This window comes from Oreochromis niloticus, linkage group LG19, assembly GCF_001858045.2.
Source record: "Oreochromis niloticus isolate F11D_XX linkage group LG19, O_niloticus_UMD_NMBU, whole genome shotgun sequence".
In the NCBI taxonomy this organism is placed as follows: domain Eukaryota; kingdom Metazoa; phylum Chordata; class Actinopteri; order Cichliformes; family Cichlidae; genus Oreochromis; species Oreochromis niloticus.
In genome coordinates, this window is record NC_031983.2 from 27,533,619 (window position 1) to 27,555,332 (window position 21,714).

The 21,714-nt window shown below is 40.8% G+C and overlaps 2 protein-coding genes and 1 long non-coding RNA gene across 4 annotated transcripts; 2 read left to right on the forward strand and 1 right to left on the reverse strand.

The window, feature by feature from the left end:
- On the forward strand, positions 1-15,336 carry lck (LCK proto-oncogene, Src family tyrosine kinase). The gene is given in 13 exon segments (NM_001309405.1): positions 1-281; positions 1,974-2,086; positions 2,633-2,693; positions 3,632-3,722; positions 5,484-5,582; positions 5,734-5,837; positions 7,898-8,047; positions 8,143-8,295; positions 10,433-10,612; positions 12,533-12,609; positions 14,266-14,419; positions 14,512-14,643; positions 14,746-15,336. Coding segments are annotated over 12 exon segments (1,506 nt in total). The 5' UTR covers positions 1-281; positions 1,974-1,978; the 3' UTR covers positions 14,943-15,336.
- LOC112843111 (uncharacterized) lies at positions 15,078-17,625 on the reverse strand. Its single transcript, XR_003215244.1, has 2 exons — positions 17,333-17,625; positions 15,078-16,239 (listed from the first exon to the last, which is right to left on the reverse strand). It is a non-coding gene; the product is annotated as an uncharacterized LOC112843111 (long non-coding RNA).
- LOC100711924 (probable histone deacetylase 1-B) lies at positions 16,778-21,553 on the forward strand. Of its 2 annotated transcripts, none has more exons than XM_003446182.5 (14): positions 16,778-16,936; positions 17,632-17,744; positions 17,845-17,962; positions 18,039-18,113; positions 18,237-18,375; positions 18,994-19,135; positions 19,212-19,304; positions 19,389-19,497; positions 19,608-19,748; positions 19,864-19,972; positions 20,311-20,441; positions 20,522-20,692; positions 20,811-20,862; positions 20,966-21,553. In XM_003446182.5, exons 1-14 carry the CDS (start codon positions 16,885-16,887, stop codon positions 20,991-20,993), a joined length of 1,473 nt encoding a protein of 490 aa, XP_003446230.1. In that variant the 5' UTR covers positions 16,778-16,884; the 3' UTR covers positions 20,994-21,553. The 2 variants fall into 2 exon arrangements, with proteins under 2 accessions (XP_003446230.1, XP_005477687.1); XM_005477630.4 differs by having other exon boundaries at positions 20,522-20,674.
- Positions 21,554-21,714: the final 161 nt, after the last annotated feature.

Consider the following 21,714-nt stretch of genomic DNA (forward strand, 5'->3'; position numbering starts at 1 on the left):
CAACCTTTCAACGACAGGAAACTCTCTGGGTTGCTCCCCTCCACAGTGCGCATGTGTGCATGCAGGCACCGCATAAGCGCTCCTGTGATAGTGTTATAATAAGAGAAGCGGATGATGACATCTTCACACCTAAGCTCAAGTGCTGAAAAACTTGCTTGCTGCACTTAAAGAACTCTTTTAAAAAAAGAAGATTTAAATAAGAGTTTCTCAATGGCGGCACCTGAAATCTGACATTATTGGACATTACTGGACGCTTGAGGAGAAGTTTCATATCCAAAGAGGTGAGTTTCACACGTGTGATTCTTCTTACTTTAAGATTATGTCAAAGAAGTAAAGTAAAACTGTGATAAAGATGTAACAGGAAAGGATTTAAATGTCTTTCTTGTCTTAAAGCAAATATTCTACATAAATCTGGGGCTCGTTTTCAAATTTGGACTTTTGTATGAAGTTTACTGAATTTGAAAAATAACAAATGGCAGCAACGCAAAACACTTACATAAATAAACGAATAATGTTCAGCCTGCTGAAATTCATCTTTCACAACAGTAACAAAGCGCATTCAGTTACTGGTTATCTCCTCTGTTGATATAAATCTGCATTACAAGGAAGATGTGACCACAAAAGAGCAAACCGTTTTCTTGTATGAAATAGGAACGCTTCTGTAAATCGACTTTATTAATCTGTCCTTAAATAACATTTTCAAAAAAAAAAGTTGGGGCATTAATGTATTTTGATACAAAGTTGACACTTCCTATACAGGTTTGTCTGTATATGGAAACAATGTCGACAATGACAACTGTTAAAATGGTAAATAAATATAATAGTCTGCTGTTAAAATGGTGTCCCAGCAATTTACATAAAAACTTAAATCAATCGAATATCTGTTCCACTTTATTAAAATCTATTATTTTTTTAAAAAGTGTTTTTTTTTTGTGGTTTGTTTCTTCAAGATTCTGAACTGACGAGTGACTGAAGTCAAAAGTCTTAAAATCTTGGTCGTCACATCATTTCTGGTACACTTAATATGTGAAGTAGCCTTGACTACATTGGAAACAATAACAACAGCCATCAGTATGAGTTTGGAAAAGCCTTCAGATGTCGATGATAAAAAGCAGAGGGTAACCCCTCAGTGGAAAATGCTGACTTGTATTACTCCCCGAGTGTGTGTCAGTAAGTGTAGGAGTGCTGATGATAAAATAAAAACATCTTTATGATCCCTCTGTGATTCCTTTCTTGGGGTCTCGGGGCAGTAGTGGGCTGTTACTGCCGGGTGAGGCCTCTCCAGATTTTTCTCACGGCTTTGAGCCTTTGGGACAGACGGCTGCTGCGATTGGCCCACTGACCTTCTTCCATGAATGGTCTGGTGGGAGCCAAGCGAGCCTGAGAAAGCCGGTTCATACACAGTACCAGTCTAAAACACAACACAGAGCACGAGCAGACGCTGGATTATACCAGATTAACACTGGTACAGTTCTGCAGGGCCTGCTTTACTTTCTCCAGAATGAGAGCAGGTAACGGCCCGATGTGACTGAACATTGAACAGTGCTGAACATTATAGCAAAACTGTGTCAGTTCTGGATGTGATTTTGTTAAACTGACGTAGGGTAGCATTTTAAAAAAAAGTCCCTTCAGGTCTCAGACTCTTATTTCTGAGCCCGATTTACCTCTGAGGCTCCATTTTGAGGCGAGGCCCTCGGTCACATCCGACTGAAGCAGTTTTCGGAAGTAAAAGCTTTTTAGAGCACACAATTTCAAATTTAGCCAAAAAAGATTTACTAATACTGTTTTTCTTTAGATTTTCCAAGAGAATTCAACTTACATAATTTTAAATACTGATTACAATATGTGGTTGTAAAGCGATGTAGGACTCATTCGTTGGTGAATCTTAGATGCCATTTCTTCCACTGCAAAGTTGTTGTTCACATTTTATGACCATCGCATTTTGAAAATAACCACAAGTTTCCGCCGTGCAGAAAAGATGGGCTGCAACTGCAGTTCGGACTATTCAGACAGTGACTGGATCGAGAACTTGGATGAAATCTGCGAACACTGCAACTGTCCCATACCGCCACAATCATGCAACCCAGTAAGTGTTCATTTTGTGTGTAGTATGTGCACATTAGTGTGAGTGTGTTGGTGCACATGAATGAGCGTCCATACATGAAAAGCTTCTGGTTTGTGGTGAGTGTGAATGACCACTTGGGGGACAAACACATAAGCTGTAAACCCACAGTGGATTTTGTGTTGTGTGGATTGTTGTTGATTATGGTCATACGTTTCTGTATAACTTACATAACTGTGAGGGAAGTTTCCTTTTGGTTGTGTAATTAAATGCGGGCGTAACTATCCGTCCAATGTTGTTTGTTTCCTCTCTGAGAATTAGATTTCCCATTAGACTGGAAATGACAGAAATAAAGGAGAAAACCACATGTGTGTGTGGTGTAACTCAGACATTTCACCTGGAAGTTACAAAAAAAAATCAAACCGCTTATGATTTACCGTCACGATCCACGTATAAAACCATAGAACTTCACGGTTTTACAGTGAATGTGACGTGCGATGGTGTCTTGTTTGACCGCACAAATCTTACAAAGTATAAAATGGAAATCTAATCTTGTTTATTTCTTCCCAGTACACAGATCAGCTGATTCCATATCCATCGCAGATGACACCTCCTACATCACCTTTACCAGGTAACAGGTTTTAGAACAAGTACATTTTTCTGCGTCTGTGTGTCTATAAACGTATCCTGATGGAGTTAAATCCATTTTTAATTATTTCGCTTAGTTACACACGACAGCCTCAGTTTAGCACTTCAGACATTTTCCTGGGGGCTAACAGACGCACTGCACGAGTAGAATTTGAAAATAATTGTATACATAATTATGTAATATAATTACAGTTTTTTTATTGTGTTAGTGTCAGTACATCTGGACTTTTCCCTCATGCCATCCCAATATAAATCTTTCCATTTCATTGTTTATGAACACAAAGTTTTCCATTCGGATTCCATTTTCTGGTTTCCGCGGTGGTTCCTCTTGCTGTTTACACAAATATGACCAAGTATGCATGAAATTATTCAAGTAACTTTGGGCTTCTTGTGTACTCAAGTACCACAAGCACACTTTGTTTCCTGGGTCCTTTGTGTAATAATGAATGTGATTCGGGATCAGTTGCAGTAAGTAGTTACAGTAAATCATGTAGTGACACATTTTTTATGATGATTCACTTCCCCCATGGAGGAAACAGCTTCCTCTAGTTTATCTATTATATTTTTAGCCTCTAGGTTGGAGTTAGTTCCATAATTAATGAAAAGACAACAATTTATAATGCCTTTATCTTGCCCTATAAATAAATCTTTAATCAATTCACCTGTAAATGTCTACTTGCTGTTCTCGTACACTCTGATGAGAGGGGATCATTCGCCATAGCCAGCTCACTCTCACAGGGGATCGTTGGCTTTTTCTGTGTAATGTCGGGTGGTCTTTGCATTACAATGTGCCGCCGTGAAAGGGCCCTACATGTCTTTGTTAGATATGTAAAATGGAATAGATTGAAATAAGCTTAACATAAGCTTTTCATGTTAATTGTAAGTAAAATTGTATCTAAAACTACAAATTTTGTCTTGCAGTCAACGTTGTGGTGGCCATTTACAGCTATGAGCCCACTCATGACGGCGACCTCGGCTTCGACAAAGGAGACAAACTCAAGATCCTCAACAAGTAATCTGCTTTTAAACACACAGCAATGTCTTGCAAAGAAACCAAGAACTAATCTGGTCCATTATCCGCTCACCCCATAAAAAGTGCAACATAAGCTATAAAACCTTAACACCAGGACATTTAACTGATGATTGTACAAAGACAACCCAAACTGAGAAACTGCATTGTTTTGTTTTTAACTATATATACACTCATTTTGACTTTGATGCCAGAAATATGTTTGAAAAAAGTTGGGACTGACACACTTTCCACTGCGTATCGTGACTCTGTGTATCTTAGGAAAACGAGAAAATCAATAGTTGCCGTTTTGAAAGTGAAATCTCTATTTTGTTTGTTGATTGGAACAGCTGGGGTACTCTTGTTTTTGGAATGGCTGACACATCTGGACCACAAGTGAAGCCAAGCTGTTGTGATAATAATACAGAGTAGCAGTGTTTTGCTAAAATAAGCAAGGTCTTTCCTGAAATGTCTGTCACCTGTGTGGCAGTACACATTGTTTACTACACCAAAAGATGGCCGTGGTGTTTTTAGATCATGGGTATCGATATTTCAGGTGCTCAGCCTCGCCCTAGCGTTAAATACGAAAGACTCAGATATCACAAAAGTTACAGACTTAAATTAGAAAACATCTGTGCGACGCTCGTTATAAACACGATCGTGTTTCTAATTAACATTTCTAGCTTCATGTTCCACCAACTGTTGTTTTGGTATTACACAGTTTTTCCAGTCTTTAACTGCTCTGTCCCCACGTTTTCTTTTAATGTATTGTTAACGCCAAATTTAAATTGAGCACATTTTTTAAAAAACAACAAAAACGCAGTTTCTCAGTTTTATCATTTGCTATATTGTCTTTGTACGTTGTCAGTTAAATATTGGGATTCAGTTATTTGCAAATGACTTAAATTCAGCTTTTACTCATACTTGCACATCTATAAATATTTTTTGCTCACAGCTGTGGGTCTGCAGCACCCCACTGTAAATACATGTCCCCGGTTTATTTTCAGATGGGAGATGTTGTGAATACATGATCTCACCCAACACTTCCTGTCACTGTATGCTGTTGAAAACTGAATAAATGCAAAAAGTGCCAAAAAAATTTAGAAGTGATTTTGCGGGTTTGAAAGAGGAAACGCAAACTTTAACAACAAGAGAAAAACATATATGTAACAGCAAAGGAAATAAAGCCATATGACAAACTATACTGTATATATGTAGGTCAATATAAAAATGTGCAATGGAAACTCATTAGAATATGTACGAAGAAAAGAAAATAATCTTTTGCTTGAAAGTGAAAGTTAATATATCAAAATACAAAAAGCTAGTGTTCTGCATGCACACTTAATGTAGCGAGATTTACCAGTTTTTTAGTAAAAAAATATGTTTGTGACGTAGAAAACATAACTGCCTGGCATGACTGCTAGCTAATATTGTTTTAAAAGATGTGACAAATGTTAATGATTTTAGGCAGAACTCCAACGACATAACAAGATGCATTTATGTAGCTCAAGATCTTAAATCTTTAATTTTTAGGGCCGTTTACAATTAAGTCTGTGCTGAGCATCCTTCTTTCCCTTCGGCGTCTTCTTCTTTTACACACAGCAACACATTTTTCTACCTCCCAGCGATGCACTTCATTTTATTCACGTAAAGAATATTGAGGCCTTTTTGGGGTTGAACTGAACTTGCTTTCTGAAGCTGTGTGACACATCACGGCTATGATAACTAACTCAGAGTATTGCTGCTGCCTCTTCTGACATGCAGGGATGATCCAGAATGGTATCTGGCAGAGTCTCTCACCACAGGCCAGCAGGGCTACATCCCCCACAACTTTGTCGCATTGTCCACCGTGGAGACTGAACCGTACGTCACACAGGAAGCACGCTGACACGCCTTTCAAACCCATGTCATTCAACCTCAACACCATCTCATGTCATACAATGCATTATGTGTCCCTGAGGGAAGGGAAGTGGTTAGCTCAAAGTGTGAAGAATATGGTGTGTTTGCACTGCAGGTGGTTCTTCAGGAACATTTCGAGAAACGAAGCCATGAGGCTGCTCCTCGCTCCTGGGAATACGCAGGGTTCCTTCCTGATTCGAGAGAGTGAGACCGCTAAAGGTAAAATGCTCTACAGAAAACCGACTGCGCAGATCAGCAGGCGTTCTCAGCAGTCTGTTTTACTTCACATTGAGATGCACTTAAATGCTATATGTCACATTTTAAACCTTTAAAAGCCTAAATGGAACAAGTGAGATCATGAACAATATGACTGGTTTCCTCAGTATCAGTCAGTTTTGTTATTACGTGCATTTCCCGTAATCCCACTATCTGTTTCCCAATTTGTCTCATCTGTTTCGTCTCAGTTTTGCTTTCCTGCTTCTTGCTAAAAATAAAAATATGACCGGGGACTTACATGCTGCATTAATTTCACTGGAAACGAAGCCACCCACCTGAAGTGTGCCACGATTCATTATTTTAGCCACTGATACACAGTTCTGTATGACGGTCTACACTGTGCTTTTTTAACATTGTCGAATGAACCTTATAATTGTTAAAGTACTCGACTGTGCCCACATACAGCCTCACAGAACAATGCAGTACAGTGTGATTACCACAGATATTTAACTCTGACTCATAACACACCGGAACACACGGTGACTCACATTTTGTGAGAAAACTGATGGTTCTATGCATTGTGGTAAAATGACCATAAAATATAGATTATTACAATCAGTTAATCTTTATTTATCCCAGACTCATAGTCCATAGAAACAAGATAAATCTCATGACACATAAAACAATAAAAACACATTAAAAAAACACCCACCCAAATCATTTTCCAACAAAGAGACGACCACACTGGCGTCTCTACAATGTAGGCTGGTGCTGAGGGGTGTTCCCATATATGCATTAAGCTTTACAAGAGGACCCCAGCCACGTAAACCAAAACTTGTCTGAGAATCATTGTCATGCTTTCTTCATTGACAAGTTAATCGAGTGATGGTTGCATCATTTGGTTGCTTGTAAATCCCTTTTTTTCTCACACTTTTGAAGCGGTGAATTTTCAGAAATGTAACAGGATTCAAACTCTCACCTTCAGCTGAAGAAAACATAAGCTGTGTATAAAAGATGGATGATTGCACAACTATGTTTCAAAGCTTGAAGTTTGGCATTATGGCCCTCACTATTGTGGAGCAATTAGTGACAGTACTTGGACCAGATGGTTGAGTGCTAATATGAAAACCACAAGTCGTTAGCCAATGAGCATCCTCTCGATAAACCTGCTCTCTGACACTTAGAATGATCAAACTTTACAAAATGGACGAGCGACTAAACCCATAAAACTACCAGGAAACTGTTAACAGAGGCCAGGGCTGGGCTGTGTCTCACTGAGAGAACTGTAGTCTGTTTGCAATCACCGCTATCACCCCATCATGTTGGCCATCTTTGGTCAGTGAGTGCTATATTAGCTAGCTTAACTGCCAAGATGCATCCAGATGCATACACAGATACTCGCTGGTAGTGTTAGCACATAAATAAGATAATACTAGTAATTCACTCACCGAAAAACTGGAGAATTTTCTGGACGATCTGTTAGCATGGCAGCAAACGCGCTCAAAAAGAAGACAGCTAGAAGCTACACGTATCATCGACCTGTCGCTCATAACAGCTGAGACCCTAATAGTGCCTCATCAAAGCCTTTGCTTAATTTTCAGGCCCCAGAGGTTACCACGTGTGTTCAAGCTATAACAACTCCATGACACCAATATGCTTCCTGTTTAAAGCATTATGGGAAACAAAGCAAACACTTTTATGTTACATGGGAGTAGATAGTGCATGTATCTCAGTTTTATCTGATGGAAAGGACTTTCAATGCTCCTGCTTGCTAAAAATGATTGGATTAGCAACTTTAAGCATTAAAGCTGTCACGATGTGGCAAATCTATGCAGAGCAAATCAGCCCATAACATTATTTCTGCTTCAAAGGCCATTTTAGCATTAAACTGTGTCTATAATATGAGAAAATTAAAAATGTACTAATGTATTAATATTGACATTTCCAATACATTAGCTACTAACTTCATGCATTGTAGTGGATGATGTATTTTGGAAAGCCTGTGAAAAGCTTAGTTTGGACCTTTTAGAGTAAATCAGCGTGGTTCTAACTTCCTGTTCCAGGATCATACTCGTTATCAGTGAGAGATCTGGACCATAACACAGGTGAAGGAGTGAAGCACTACAGGATCCGCAACATGGACAATGGTGGCTTCTACATCACAGCGAAGATATCCTTCAACTCACTGAAGGAGCTCGTCCAGCATCACTCACGTGCGTACAACTTCTTGAGGGGATTCTCGAGATTGCTGGTTACCGTGGGATCTCCATTCGAATAATTTTATACGTTTCCTTTCTTTGTCATCCAGGTGATGCAGACGGGCTGTGCACAAAGCTGGTGAAACCATGTCAGTCGAGGGCACCGCAGAAGCCTTGGTGGCAGGACGAGTGGGAGATTCCTCGTGAGTCCCTGAAACTGGAGCGCAGGCTCGGAGCTGGGCAGTTTGGAGAAGTCTGGATGGGTCAGTGCATTTCCACTTGCATAACTTTTAAACGTCTGCAGAATTTTGCCGAAAAAGATCGTGTGTACAAAGCCCAGTTGCTCAATCTGGTTGTGGCCTTGACTGCGTAGCTGCCAGAAAGTTTCGCCAGGGTTTTTCTGCAGTGTATGCAGAAGCGTTTCCTCCATGCAGTCTTAATTGTAGGCTTGTTTGAGCTGGTTAACTGAAGAGTGATGGGAGGTATTAACTGTGTTACACAACATCGCTCAAGCAGCATAAATCTGGCTTTCCTGTGAGCTCATGTCTCCTAACAATACGTCCATGAATGGCTATTGTGATTGTGAAGGATTAAAGTAAACAAGACACAAAATGTTTGGATCACATGGGTATCAGTTGAACTGATCTGTACCACAACCCCATTATTACTGAATTGCAGGGGTAACTTTCCCTCTATTCCCTATCCTCATTTGCCAGCACCATTTAACATCCCAAACAAATCTCTCTTTAAGAGCTAAACATTACCAACCATGGAACTTCTCCACTCACAGCCACTTTATACTACAATGTTGTCTCCCATGTAGCCAGAGCTCTGTTTGTTTCTTCATCCTCATCCAAACATTGGTTCAGTGACATTCTTGAATTATGGGTGCGACTGTCGCTGGCTTTGAAATGTTTATTTACATCCACATGAAAATACACAACTACGTCTTCTATCGAGATTTCCATAGTAGATAAAAGGGGCAGTGAGATGCTTTGAATAGTAAAAATAATTTGCTCACAGTATCGCTGCACTTCATGCTTGATGTGAATTGTTCAGTGCTTTGTGTAACTGAAAGTGAAACTGCTCGGTTGTGGCTTTAGTTGGCATGATGAGAGTGTCAGTGTTCCAGAGCTGGAACGAGATCCCGTTTGCATGAAAGCCATGAATCGCTCCACTGGTGACAAAAGAGCTGTGTTTAGAGTCATCAAATCACCAGCCGGCAACTAGATGGGCTTAATTACTCTCGTGTGGACAGAACAGAACATTTTTAGTTGGAGTAGAGGCGTAGCTTTGTTTGTCAATCAGTCCAGGATTATAATCTAATATTTGATTGTGGATAAAAGTCGTTATATTTTCTAAAAACGAATAGAGTGGAGGCCTGCTGACTCTGCTTTGTTTGACATATTTGGCATGATATGATATCAATCGGCCTTCATTACAGGGAAGGGAAAAAAGACAATAAAGATAAAACATCTTATTAAAAGACAGCTTTACCAAATGTCTCCATAGCTCGGATTGGTGCTGTGCGATAATAAATCTTCTGTTGTTACACCCACAATGATTTCATTTTCAGAAGCTCTGAGCCTGCAAACATTTTTATACTCCGCATTTCTCCGTTCAGCTTTAAACGCTCCTCCCCTCAACCCCAACCCCAACCCCAGTCTCGGCAGATGGCTGCCCTGAGCCCGGTTCTGTCAGAGGCTTCTTCCTGTTAAAACTGAGCTTTTCCTTCTCCCTGCCACCAAGGACTTGCTCATAGGTCATCGGATTCTTGGGTTTTCGCTGTATTATTCTAGGGTCTTTACCTTACACTACACAACACTATATAAAGTAGTGGGTGACTTTTTTCAAGCAGCTCTAACATTTGACTTGACTTAATTTTCGCCATCTCACTGACAAACTGCTTAGCAAGTTAAATTCATAGTCTGTGCTGGTGCACTGCACAAATACTGGACTGGTGGTGGGTAACAGATTAAATATTAAGACACTCAAAACAGACACACCCTTGTAATGCATAACTCCAAAGGCTAAATGGATGTGTATTTATATAACACTTCTTTTGTCTTTTTGGCCACTCAGAGTCCTTTCAAACTTCAACCCACAGTCACGCGTCTGCACGTCCTCTTGCCACGATTTAAACAGGGAAAGAGTTAGAAACCTGTTTTTGCACCAGACTATGGGAAGGTTTATTTCATCTCTCAAGTTTGTTTTTCTTAAGTCTGAGGGGATTAACTTTCTTTAAACCAGCCTCTAGTGGGTATTCAAACACTTACCATTTTTTGGCACTTGCTTGTTAGCTCCATTTTTTCGGCTCTGACACACTAAAGTAAAAAGTGCTAAGTGGTAAACACCAGCACGAGTTAACCTTGTGATATCTATATACCCATATGTTTTCAGGTGTCTACAACAATGACAGGAAAGTGGCAATCAAGAATCTGAAAATGGGCACTATGTCAGTGGAAGCTTTCTTGGCAGAAGCCAACATGATGAAGAACCTGCAGCATCCTCGCCTCGTCCGCCTCTTCGCTGTGGTTACCCAGGAGCCAATCTACATTGTCACCGAGTACATGGAAAATGGTAGGCAGAAACACAACATGTGTCACAACCTGGAGAATTTTACTAATGAGTTAGTAACGCCCAACACTCAAGAGGGAATTCCACATGTCAGCTGAAGCATTAAAGGAAAATAAATCAGTGTTTCTGAGCAGTTCCTATTTGAAGGTAAATTAAAGAGATATGCGTTTGTAATCACACCAGCTCCTTTCCATTCAATTAAGTAATCTAAAATATGTCTAAGCCTGTCTGAAATCATCGTTTCCCTAATCTCCTGCCGTGTCAGGGTGAGCTCTGAGCCTGCAGCCTGCAGCAAAGACAAAAGAATTTCTGTTGTAAGTTCTTGCGCTGTTATAGACGCTCAGGATTAAACATGTTGATCTGCTATCAGACTTTGGGTGAAAGCACATGCTCGAACAAAAGAGCGGGCAGCCCAGAGCATTTCTTCTTTTCCCTGAGTCATAATGTCGTCATACATCTGCTCCACCCCAGTGAGCCTGTTGAATCAGTAGAATAGGTTTTGATGGTACATCCACAGCTGCCCTTCTGTTTGTTTGACTTTGATGTTTGATAAGAGATGAAGCTCTGACCTGTAATTTTTACATGAATCGAGCCGTGTGAGGAAATCTGAATGAGGCAGCCACAGTAACTCACGGGTCCTTCCCCTCAAAACTTGCTGCTTTGATGAAGCGGCCAAGCTTCTGATAGGCTATTTTCGGCTTCTCCTCGTGGCTTTCACTGCTGGGTGCTAAAATGTTTCAAAGCAAACATGAACTTTCACTTTTTTCCTGGGCCTCTTCCAGACAGGTTACTGGTGTTTACGCATCAAGGGGAAGTCTCTCCGGGCCTGTCTGAGACGAAGGGTGTTAAATTAGGAGAGGATGAATCACTGTGTTATTGTTCACACAGACCCCTGATGGTGCCTGGCTCTTTTCCAGGGACGCATTTACACAAATGTCGGCACACTGCACCGCTGCGGCCGTAAACAAACATGCCGCAGCGCTTTGAATAACAGTTTGTTCAGCATCTCGCCGCTGTGTCTTCCTCTTTTCCCCCTCTCCTCTTACATAACGTATGAGGAATTGCAGTGAATCACAAATCATGTTAGCAGTTTCAGTACTCTCAATAAAGGTTTACTGCCCACAAATGTTTCACTGAGAGGAACAATCGCAAAATGCACAGAGAGATGCTGTCACAAACACAACAACGGGCCTACAGCTGAACTGAATGGCGTGCCTTTGTATAGTCGTCTGTGAGTAGCTTGCAAACCACCAGCACTGGTTCTATGTGAGGCCGTGTCTTTGTCTGGGATCCACATGTTAACGGGACACAATTGTTGCTTCTGTTGTGAAAAGAAAGGACGGCTCTGGAGTTCCCATCTTTTCTGCTTCTCCCTTTTTTTATTATCAGAGACAACAAAGATGGAAAATAACAGGCGTGCCATCCCAGCTTCCCTTTGTGACCTTGACAAAGAGCTTTACCCTGGTTCTCATACTTCAAAAGCTGTCTTCCGGACTTAAGCAGAGGAGTAACTGCCTCTTCTTTCCTGGCACAGTCATTCCTCTGAAACTATTTCCTTTGGTCTGACTTGGTTGGGTGGCGCACAGAAGTATTGTTCTCTGCTAATCAAAGTCAGCACAAAGTCAGCTATCAGAAACTTGACTGATGGTCTCTACTTCCTCCAAGTGTTATGTTCACTGATTTGAGCTGCTATTCTGGTCCAGCTCGCTGTATTTATGGCTGCGGAGAATCGCGAGGGCTTTTTTTGTGGATAAGAGAAAATATAATTAGTCTTGTGGACAGTCCATGGATTTTTCAATTCATTTTAGCATTCATTGTTGCCTAATCTTTGTTGCATAGCAGTCAGTAATGTGGACGCGCCATTATGCAACCTGTTATTCTTTTTGAATGAATGAAAACTTAAGTTGCATATTTTTCTTACAGGTAGCCTGGTGGATTACCTGAAAACAACAGAGGGAAGCAATTTGCCCATGAACGTCCTGATAGAGATGTCATCTCAGGCAAGACATTTATTGTTACTGTGAATACAAGTTATTTACAAGATTTAGTTTTTCACTTCCTATTATTCTAGTGCAGCACTTTCACACAGTAAAGTACCCACTGTTGAGGCTTAGTTTAATCTGGTGATAATATCAAGACTGTGTGTGTGTGTGTGCGCGCAGATGTGAAACCATGTTGATGAATGCAGGCAGGTCTAGACACTGTGGCACATATACCACAGAGGCTTATTACCACCGAACAAGGGGGCTATTGCCTGAACATTTTATCTTGTATTTTTTTAATCACACATTTGCACAAAGATGCCAACATAGCTAAAAAATTTTAAGCATGGCCTTTGCCACAGAATACATGTGGCAGTGAAAGTATTATAATGAGCTTAGGTCGAAAACGAAAAAGTGTAGTTGAAACTTCTTTCAAGTCAGACCCACTGTTTCCTTATCTTTCCAGTCTTAATGCAAAGCGAAGCTAAACCAGCCAACTGCTGACTTCACACTGGCGTCAGCTGCAAAATCTTAAGCATATATTACTATTCGTACCCACTCCTTCTTTGTGAAATATAACCTGTCAAAGAAGTTAAATGTGTTGTAGGTTTGGGAATGGAAAACAAAACCACAGGAAGGCAGGCTGAAGCTTCAAAGTCTAACCTGACGAGATTCTTGATGTGCAAGAGGCAAATTCTCGAACGCCTCAGAGCTCGCTGCAGAGGGGTGGAGTTTGCGCAAAGCAGTGAACGCATTTTTACAGAATCAACGTTTTCAAGCCAGTTATGCACTGATAGATTTTGTGGTAACTGTAACCACCATGCAGTGGACCATAGAGACAAATGTGATTTATTGCCGTGGTCTTGCTTCAGTGTTGGAAACTTTAAGCCACAACCCTACCTTATGTTTAAATCAAAGTACATGCATGCAGTTAGAGGAATTAGAGATTTTACTCAGAATATTTTGAGAGTGGCAACCACAAATCTTAGTGTGGTTTTAAGAACTTTTTAAATGCTTTCTATTATTTCTTTCATGCCACAATCAAATGAATGAAACAAAGGTGTAAAGAGGTTTAAAGAGGTAGAGGTGGAGGTCACGCTGCTGCTTTGTGATAGACGCAAACATACGTACATCTCAGGTTTCTCCCCGCCCATGTCTCACGCCCGAAATATGCACCGCAGCTTCAGAAAAACTAGATAAAACTAGAGAAATGAACAGACCGCCATAAATGTATCAGATAATTTGTGTTTGTGGGGTGGTCAATTCTGTGGAAATCCTCAGCATCAATTTCCTGATTCATCAGAGTGCACTATCAGAGTCCCTTATAGGTCCACATATTTCAAAATGAGCTGTCTTGTACCTGAATGAGTCACAGACTGCCACTGTAATAAACTCTCAGTCTGTAGGAAGGTAAAGCCAGGACTGCAGCGTTTTGTTTTGGGAAGTGGAGCTGGTGTTGTGCACCTGGGTGGAGCACAGAGGTGAAAGGGTAGAGAGAACTGACCCGAGGAAGTAGTCAACTCCCTACTTTGGGATTCTGTCTGGTTCATGTGTCTAACACACAAACACTGGACAGTGCTAAAATACACACAGGCCGTCTACAGCCATTTATTTTGTGCTTGAACACTCACACTCATGCCTCATGCTTCTTTTGTCATGTGCTGTCCCCTGCAGGTGGCTGACGGCATGGCATTTATTGAGCAGAAAAATTACATTCATCGAGATCTGCGAGCTGCCAATATTCTCGTCTCTCATGAGCTCATTTGCAAGGTTGCTGACTTTGGACTCGCCCGACTCATAGAGGACAACGAATACACAGCCAGAGAGGGTAACAACAGTGTTACCTATATCACGGCATCTCTTCGGCTCTATTTCAGAACATTTCATAGATTCTTATTTAATCTTCTCCGTTGTTTCTAGGTGCAAAGTTCCCCATTAAATGGACCGCCCCAGAAGCTATTAACTATGGCACCTTCTCCATAAAATCTGATGTGTGGTCATTTGGGATCCTCCTTACAGAAATAGTGACATATGGACGCATTCCTTACCCTGGTATATAGTCACACTCATATTACTCATTCTAGTAATAATAATAATAGTAAAAAAAAAAAACCATTTGATTTCTTATTTACTTATTTATTTATTTTTTATCAGGTATGTCTAACCCAGAGGTTATCCAGAACCTGGAGCGGGGCTACAGAATGCCACAGCCTGACAACTGCTCCGATGCTCTTTATAGCATCATGTGTCACTGCTGGAAGGAGAGTCCGGAGGAGAGACCTACGTTTGAGTACCTGAGGAATGTTCTGGAGGATTTCTTCACATCCACAGAGAGGCAATACCAGGAATAGCTAGGAATAGACACATGCAATTAACAGATTCAAACTAAGGCACAGCCTGTGAAAGTGGATGCTGGATTTTAATTTTTTTTTCTTTAGAAGAATGCATGCCTTTCTACTGATAGGGATAAACAGACATTTTCCAAGTTTCTGCATCAAATATATTCTGATGTGACCACTTAGATATGATACTATTACCTATGGAACTATGAATATGAACCAGAAACAGCTGGATCAGAGCCAGCAGCAGAGGGGAGAGTGATCGCCAAGCTGCTTGAATTAACTGGGGACTGACTGATGTGGATAAGCAGCTGCTCTCCTGGTGCTTGTTATTAACATGTAAATACTGTTCACTGCTTCAGCTGTGTTTTACCTCTGCTGTTTAATAAATGTTTTTGAAAGTGTTTTAATTTCAGTAAAAAAAAAGAGAAGTTGTTCATGAATGTTGTTTGTTACCAGATTACATGTGCATTATTTTAGTTTATCATTGCTGATGTTGCAGTGCGTTACCCTAAAATCATGAGAACCGTCAAACTATTGCTATTGCTCGAGTACTGTAAGTTTTGGGGTAACTTCTGAGTGTTCCATTGATCTAGGGTTCTTTACACCTGTACTGCATTTGGTTTTAAAGGCAAATAATATTTTACAATGCTGTATTTATTTTAGGGGCAGTGCTACTTGCTTATTGTAGGATTTTATTTACATAACACAGATGTTTATATTTGAGAATTGTGCCTCTGATTAAATATGGAGAAAGCAGCTGCATCATTAAAATGCTGTTTACAACACAGTCATTTTTTTTCCATATATTTATCAAGTATTTCTTTTTAATTTTTGTTTTCAGTTTAGTTTTCTTTTCCCGAGTGGGTTTGCTTGAGTAAGTTTACTGCTTTTAGTTTAGTTTATACTAATTAAAGCATCAATTCTAGCTCAGTTTTTCATAATAATAATAATAATAATAATAATAATATAGGGAGACATTTCCTATCTATTTTCCCAAGTACTGTAATTTTTTCCCTAAACAATTTATTTTTGTAAGTTAAATAAAACAAAATCCATCTCAGTTTTAGCTTTGGCTTTACTTATAATTAAATATACTCAGTGCTTTGTTTTTTGTCCAGACAAAAGCCAGCAGTGCTGGTTCCAGTCATGGATAAATCGAGAGAGTTGTGTCAGGAAGGACATCGAAAAATTTTTGCCAAACCAAAAATGAGATCTTCATACCATTTCAGTCAGATCCCAGTTTAACAATGACCTCCTTTGGTGCTGTTGGCCAACAGGGTGAAGGTGGAAACTGTGCAAAGGTCGGCTGAAAACAAAGGAAAAAGAAAAGAGGAAGGTGTGTTAGAGAGAATGAAAGGCAAGGCAGAGGTGAGAGGATGGACTCTAAATTTAAAGGCTCTGACAGGTAAAGGAAGAGAGCTGCTGGTATGATGGAGAGAAGCAATGGTGATGGAACAGTGATAGTAACAAAAAAGTGAGGTGGGCGAGCTGAAGATGTTAAGATTTTCATTAATGGAAAAGATAAGGAACAGAGACAAATAGAGACAAAGTTAGAGAGGTGAGGCTGACAGGATGCTACGGATCGGCTGAGATGGAGGCAGATGATCCACTTTGACGACCCCTAAAGGGATCTTTACCTTTATTATACTTCTACTTCGATATTAATGTTGAGATTTGGATGAAGGAGAATCTCTTCTAACTAAAATAAAAACAATTATGATATTACTGTCTTTAATTACTGTCTTTAATGAAGTAAATAATTTCCTTCATCATCCGCGCTGAGGTTCATGTCGTGGATTCTGCCAGCCTGTCCCTCTGTCGCCCCCTGTGGTGAGACTGTAGCATCACACTCCATTGATTGGCCGTGGCACAAACTCTCCGCCTCTTGTCGCCGTTGTCTCCTGCGGTGTGTGTGCGGCGGCGGTGAAATTCAGCTAAAAACGGACTAAAAATGGCGCTTACTTCTCAAGGAACAAAGAAAAAAGTTTGCTACTACTATGATGGTGAGTACTGGGGTGGCTGCACTCTAAACCGCTGGCGTGTTGATGAATGAAACCCGCCTCTCTGCACTAACAAAGGTTACCGTTTCTTTTTTTTTAACCTCCTGCTAACCTGGCACTGTTGCTAACGTAGCTAGCTCGAGTCTCAGGCGGCTTTGCATCATCTCAGCCGCACACAATCCCGCTGTGTCCGAACAGAGCCTTAATGTTTCAATAATATTTGCTCAGACTGTCTAAACACCAGGGTTTCTTTTCAGATGCTGTTTAAATGTGTTTTCTTCCGGACCTTGTTACTTTAACTGGACTAGTTAACGTTACTAGCTAGCAGGCTAACAATGGGTACTTCATTGTTAATACAGTTGGTTAATAGTAAGCTAACACTTGGTTAGGTCGTCTTACTTCCTTCAGATGTCGGTGGTTCTGGTTAAAAAAAAACGCTTTACATCGATATTGACCCACAGTGCACTAAATCCTCCGTGTACGCCACGAGTTTGGACTTTAACAGAGACGCTTTGATCTTCGTGTCTTGGCTGGAGGTCCTTAACAGACCTGCGTGAAGTTACAGCTGGATACCTTCACAACTGCATGGATGTTTCATATGTGCAAACCTCTGTACTTCAGCTCTGCTTCTCCTGACTGAGGTCGTGACTGCAGAATAAAATAGTAATCCTGTGTGTTTTTATTTGTTCTCATTTCAGGTGATGTTGGAAACTATTATTATGGCCAGGGGCATCCCATGAAGCCCCACCGAATCCGCATGACACACAACCTGTTACTGAACTATGGCCTCTACAGAAAGATGGAAATATACGTATGTCAAAGTTACAGTCTGGATGTTAGGTCTTGGCTTTAGGAGCTGCTTCCCTGTCTTTGTGTGTGTGAGATGAAGTAATTTGCCCTGTTTGTTGCAGCGTCCACACAAAGCCAGTGGAGAGGAGATGACCAAGTATCACAGCGACGACTACATCAAGTTCCTGCGTTCAATCCGCCCCGATAACATGTCAGAATACAGCAAACAAATGCAGAGATGTAAGAGACTTGCAGTTTAGCTAAAGTCAATCAAACTGACTGTGTACATTGACTAATTTTGTTCTTTTCTTTACAGTTAATGTGGGGGAGGACTGTCCAGTGTTTGATGGTTTATTTGAGTTCTGCCAGCTGTCAGCTGGGGGCTCTGTTGGTGAGTTTTCTTTATTTGAACTGTCATTAGAGAGGCATGCAGCATCGGTCAGTAATAATGTCAGTAATCTGCTAAATTCAATATAATCTGATTCTCAATTTTCACATCCTCGCGGTCTTCCAGCCGGTGCTGTGAAGTTGAACAAACAGCAGACAGACATTGCTATCAACTGGGCTGGAGGCCTTCATCACGCCAAGAAGTCAGAAGCCTCTGGGTTTTGTTATGTCAATGACATCGTGCTGGCTATCCTGGAGTTACTGAAGTAAGTCAAAAATGCTACAGCAGGGAAAGGGGAAGTAAAAGTCTATGCAAATTACTTCTCCAAAGGATACAGTGTCAGATGAGTAGATTGAAAACAAAAGTTGAAGAGGTCCCAGACTCTATCAGTGATCAGTGCAAGACAAGATGGGTTGGTATAGCCCGATTAAAAACAACTTTCACACAGCTTTAGATGAAGAATTATAAATATGCACCAATTGGAAAAGGCAGAAAAGCTTTTCTCAACACTTGATTGCTCATCAGACTGACTATAAATCCATCAAAAATCATACTAGGAGATGTAAATTAAGGGATGAATGATGACAAAAACACTGTAGAAGTCTCAAGTACCTGCCAAAATCTGGATTCAGTTCAAAAGACCACCTTTGGGAGGGCAGACACGGCATACCAAAACCTCATTCCAGCTGTGAAACATGCTGGAAGAGGCATCATGGTTTCTTTGGTACCTGGAAGTTGATAACAAACTGCTCTTTGAAGAATCTGTGTTGTTGCGAGATGAAGAAAGACACTGACCCAAAGCACACAAGTGATATAGCCTCAAAATTAAATTAGGATATTTCTGACATTATGTGGATTCCAAGCACTTTCCTTGTATTTTCAGATACCACCAGAGAGTTCTGTACATAGATATTGACATCCATCACGGAGATGGTGTGGAAGAGGCTTTCTACACCACAGACCGTGTCATGACCGTGTCCTTCCACAAGTATGGAGAGTACTTCCCTGGCACCGGTGACCTCAGGGTAGGTCTTTGATGAATACAATTCAAAATGTCAGTGTGGTAATGCAGCCAGTTGATATTTGCTTTGTTCTCTGTAGGACATCGGAGCGGGAAAGGGCAAATATTACGCTGTGAATTACCCGCTGAGGGATGGGATTGACGATGAGTCCTATGAAGCCATATTCAAGCCTGTGCGTAAAAAACTATTGATTATTTTTGCACTTTGACATTTTTGTACTGAAACATTTGTGATAGTGTTTGTGTTGTTTGTGTAGATCATGGCAAAAGTGATGGAGATGTACCAACCCAGCGCGGTGGTTCTCCAGTGTGGAGCTGATTCGCTGTCTGGAGACAGGCTTGGTTGCTTTAACCTCACCATTAAAGGTTGGTTAACTAAAAAAATCCTCTTCTCTGGATGTTACAAGCAAATTGATCTAAATTGGACTGAGACTCTAAAGAGGGCTTAATGATTATTTCCATGTTGTGTGCTTTAGGTCATGCCAAGTGTGTGGAGTATATGAAGAGCTTCAACCTGCCACTGCTTATGCTGGGTGGAGGAGGCTACACTATCCGTAATGTGGCGCGCTGCTGGACGTATGAGACGGCTGTGGCCCTAGATAGCTCCATCCCAAATGGTGCGTTTAAACGTCTTTGCTGTAATTAAGACAAAACCGTTGGTTTCATAGCACTAAAGGAGGCCAGCAGCCTCCTTAAAGCATCAACATAATATTAATAAAACTTGCTTCACAGAGCTTCCATACAACGACTACTTTGAGTACTTTGGGCCAGACTTCAAGCTGCACATCAGCCCCTCCAACATGACCAATCAGAACACCAACGACTACCTGGAGAAGATCAAGTAAGCTCATGAAAATAGATAAAATTTGTTTTTTGGGCCACGGCACATTTTATAGATCAAAACTATCCCGTGGTACACTGCTAGCAAAACATGTTCCAAAATGACACATTGTAGCCTAAAACTGAACATATTTAGTCTGTTTGCTTACACTTTGTGTGAAACCTCGCCCTGTTAAATGAACACAAATCTGATATCCTGGCAGGAATCGAAGAAAGGGATACACAAATCTCTTCCTCAGCAGCTCTTAGTTTTTATAGCAGCCCTGCTGGAAAAGCTCAGCTCACATAGATGTGTTGTGGAAAATGTTTTAACTGAAAAATCTTCATTCTGCCCTCTAGGCAGCGCCTGTTTGAGAACTTGCGGATGCTCCCTCATGCCCCTGGTGTCCAGATGCAGGCCATCCCAGAAGACGCAGTGCAGGAGGACAGCGGGGATGAGGAGGAGGAGGATCCCAACAAGCGCGTATCCAGTAAGAACCTTCACACAGACCCCAGTTCAGTTCGAGCTGCCAGACGGGAGAGCATAACATGTTCAAATTTAACCCCTCAGTTCGTTCTCGTGACAAGAGGATAGCCTGTGAGGAGGAGTTCTCTGACTCGGAGGATGAAGGTGAAGGAGGCCGCAGAAATGCTGCCAGCTTCAAGAAGGTCAAGCGAACTAAAACCGAAGGAGAGAAAGAGGGAGAAGAAAAGGAGAAGAAAGGTGAGGGAGAAACAAAAGGTATCTATTCTTTTCATTCTCATCTCACCTTTCTCGTGTAGTTCTGTAACATGATGATGATGATTTTTATGGCTCTCAGGGGGGCTGATGCTTTTTTTTTTTTTTTTTTTTTTAACAGAAGTCAAAGAAGAGGAGAAGGTGCCAGAGGAGGAGAAAATGGACACATCAAAGTGAGAAAACACTGCACACACACATATTGACCATGGTGTCCAGGAGGTGGCTAAGTAGAAATGCTAATAATCCCCTTACTCACTGTTACTTTGGGTCCTTTAGGCCAAAAGAGGAGTCCAAGACACCTTGAGGTCCTCAGCACCCAGTGATGCCAATACAACAGATCAGAACGGATGTTAAAGCGAGATTTTGTTTGGATAAGACTGCTGCAGTGGAAGCAAATAAAGGACTTTGACTTTACAATGAGACCTCTCTCCGTGAGAATGGAGACAGGTTCTGTGTTTTTCTAGAAAACCTTTTCAACTTTGCTGTTAATGGACTGAAGTGTTGTTTTTGTATACAATTTCATTTTTTATGCTCTTATACTTGCTTTTTTTCCCCCTCTTGTGACCAACAATGTAAAAATGGCTTCGCACATGTCTGCTTTTATATATCTGATGGATTTAATTTATTTAAATCATATGATATTTTGGCTACTTTGTTTTAGGTATTTCAGTCCCACTTTTGTCCTGTGCCTTTGAATATGTAGTTGAACAGCATGCTGGTACCCTAGATCCTTCTCTGTAATGTTGTGTCACTGGTCTTGCCTGCCAAAGTTGGTGAGACGGTTGAATATTCGCGATTAGCTTTTATGTGGCACATCGTAAGCATATTTTTATATTTTAGGTTCTAGTTTATATCCTTTACAGACACGATGACATCTTTGTCTGATTTCTGGGGCTCCTGGCGTGTGATATTGATAATGTTTTGTCAGATTGTGTAAGGCTTAGATTTCACAGGAACTTGAGAGGCAAGACATGTCGGAGATCACTTGTTGTGTGTGTGTACATATATATAAATTTGTATTCTGA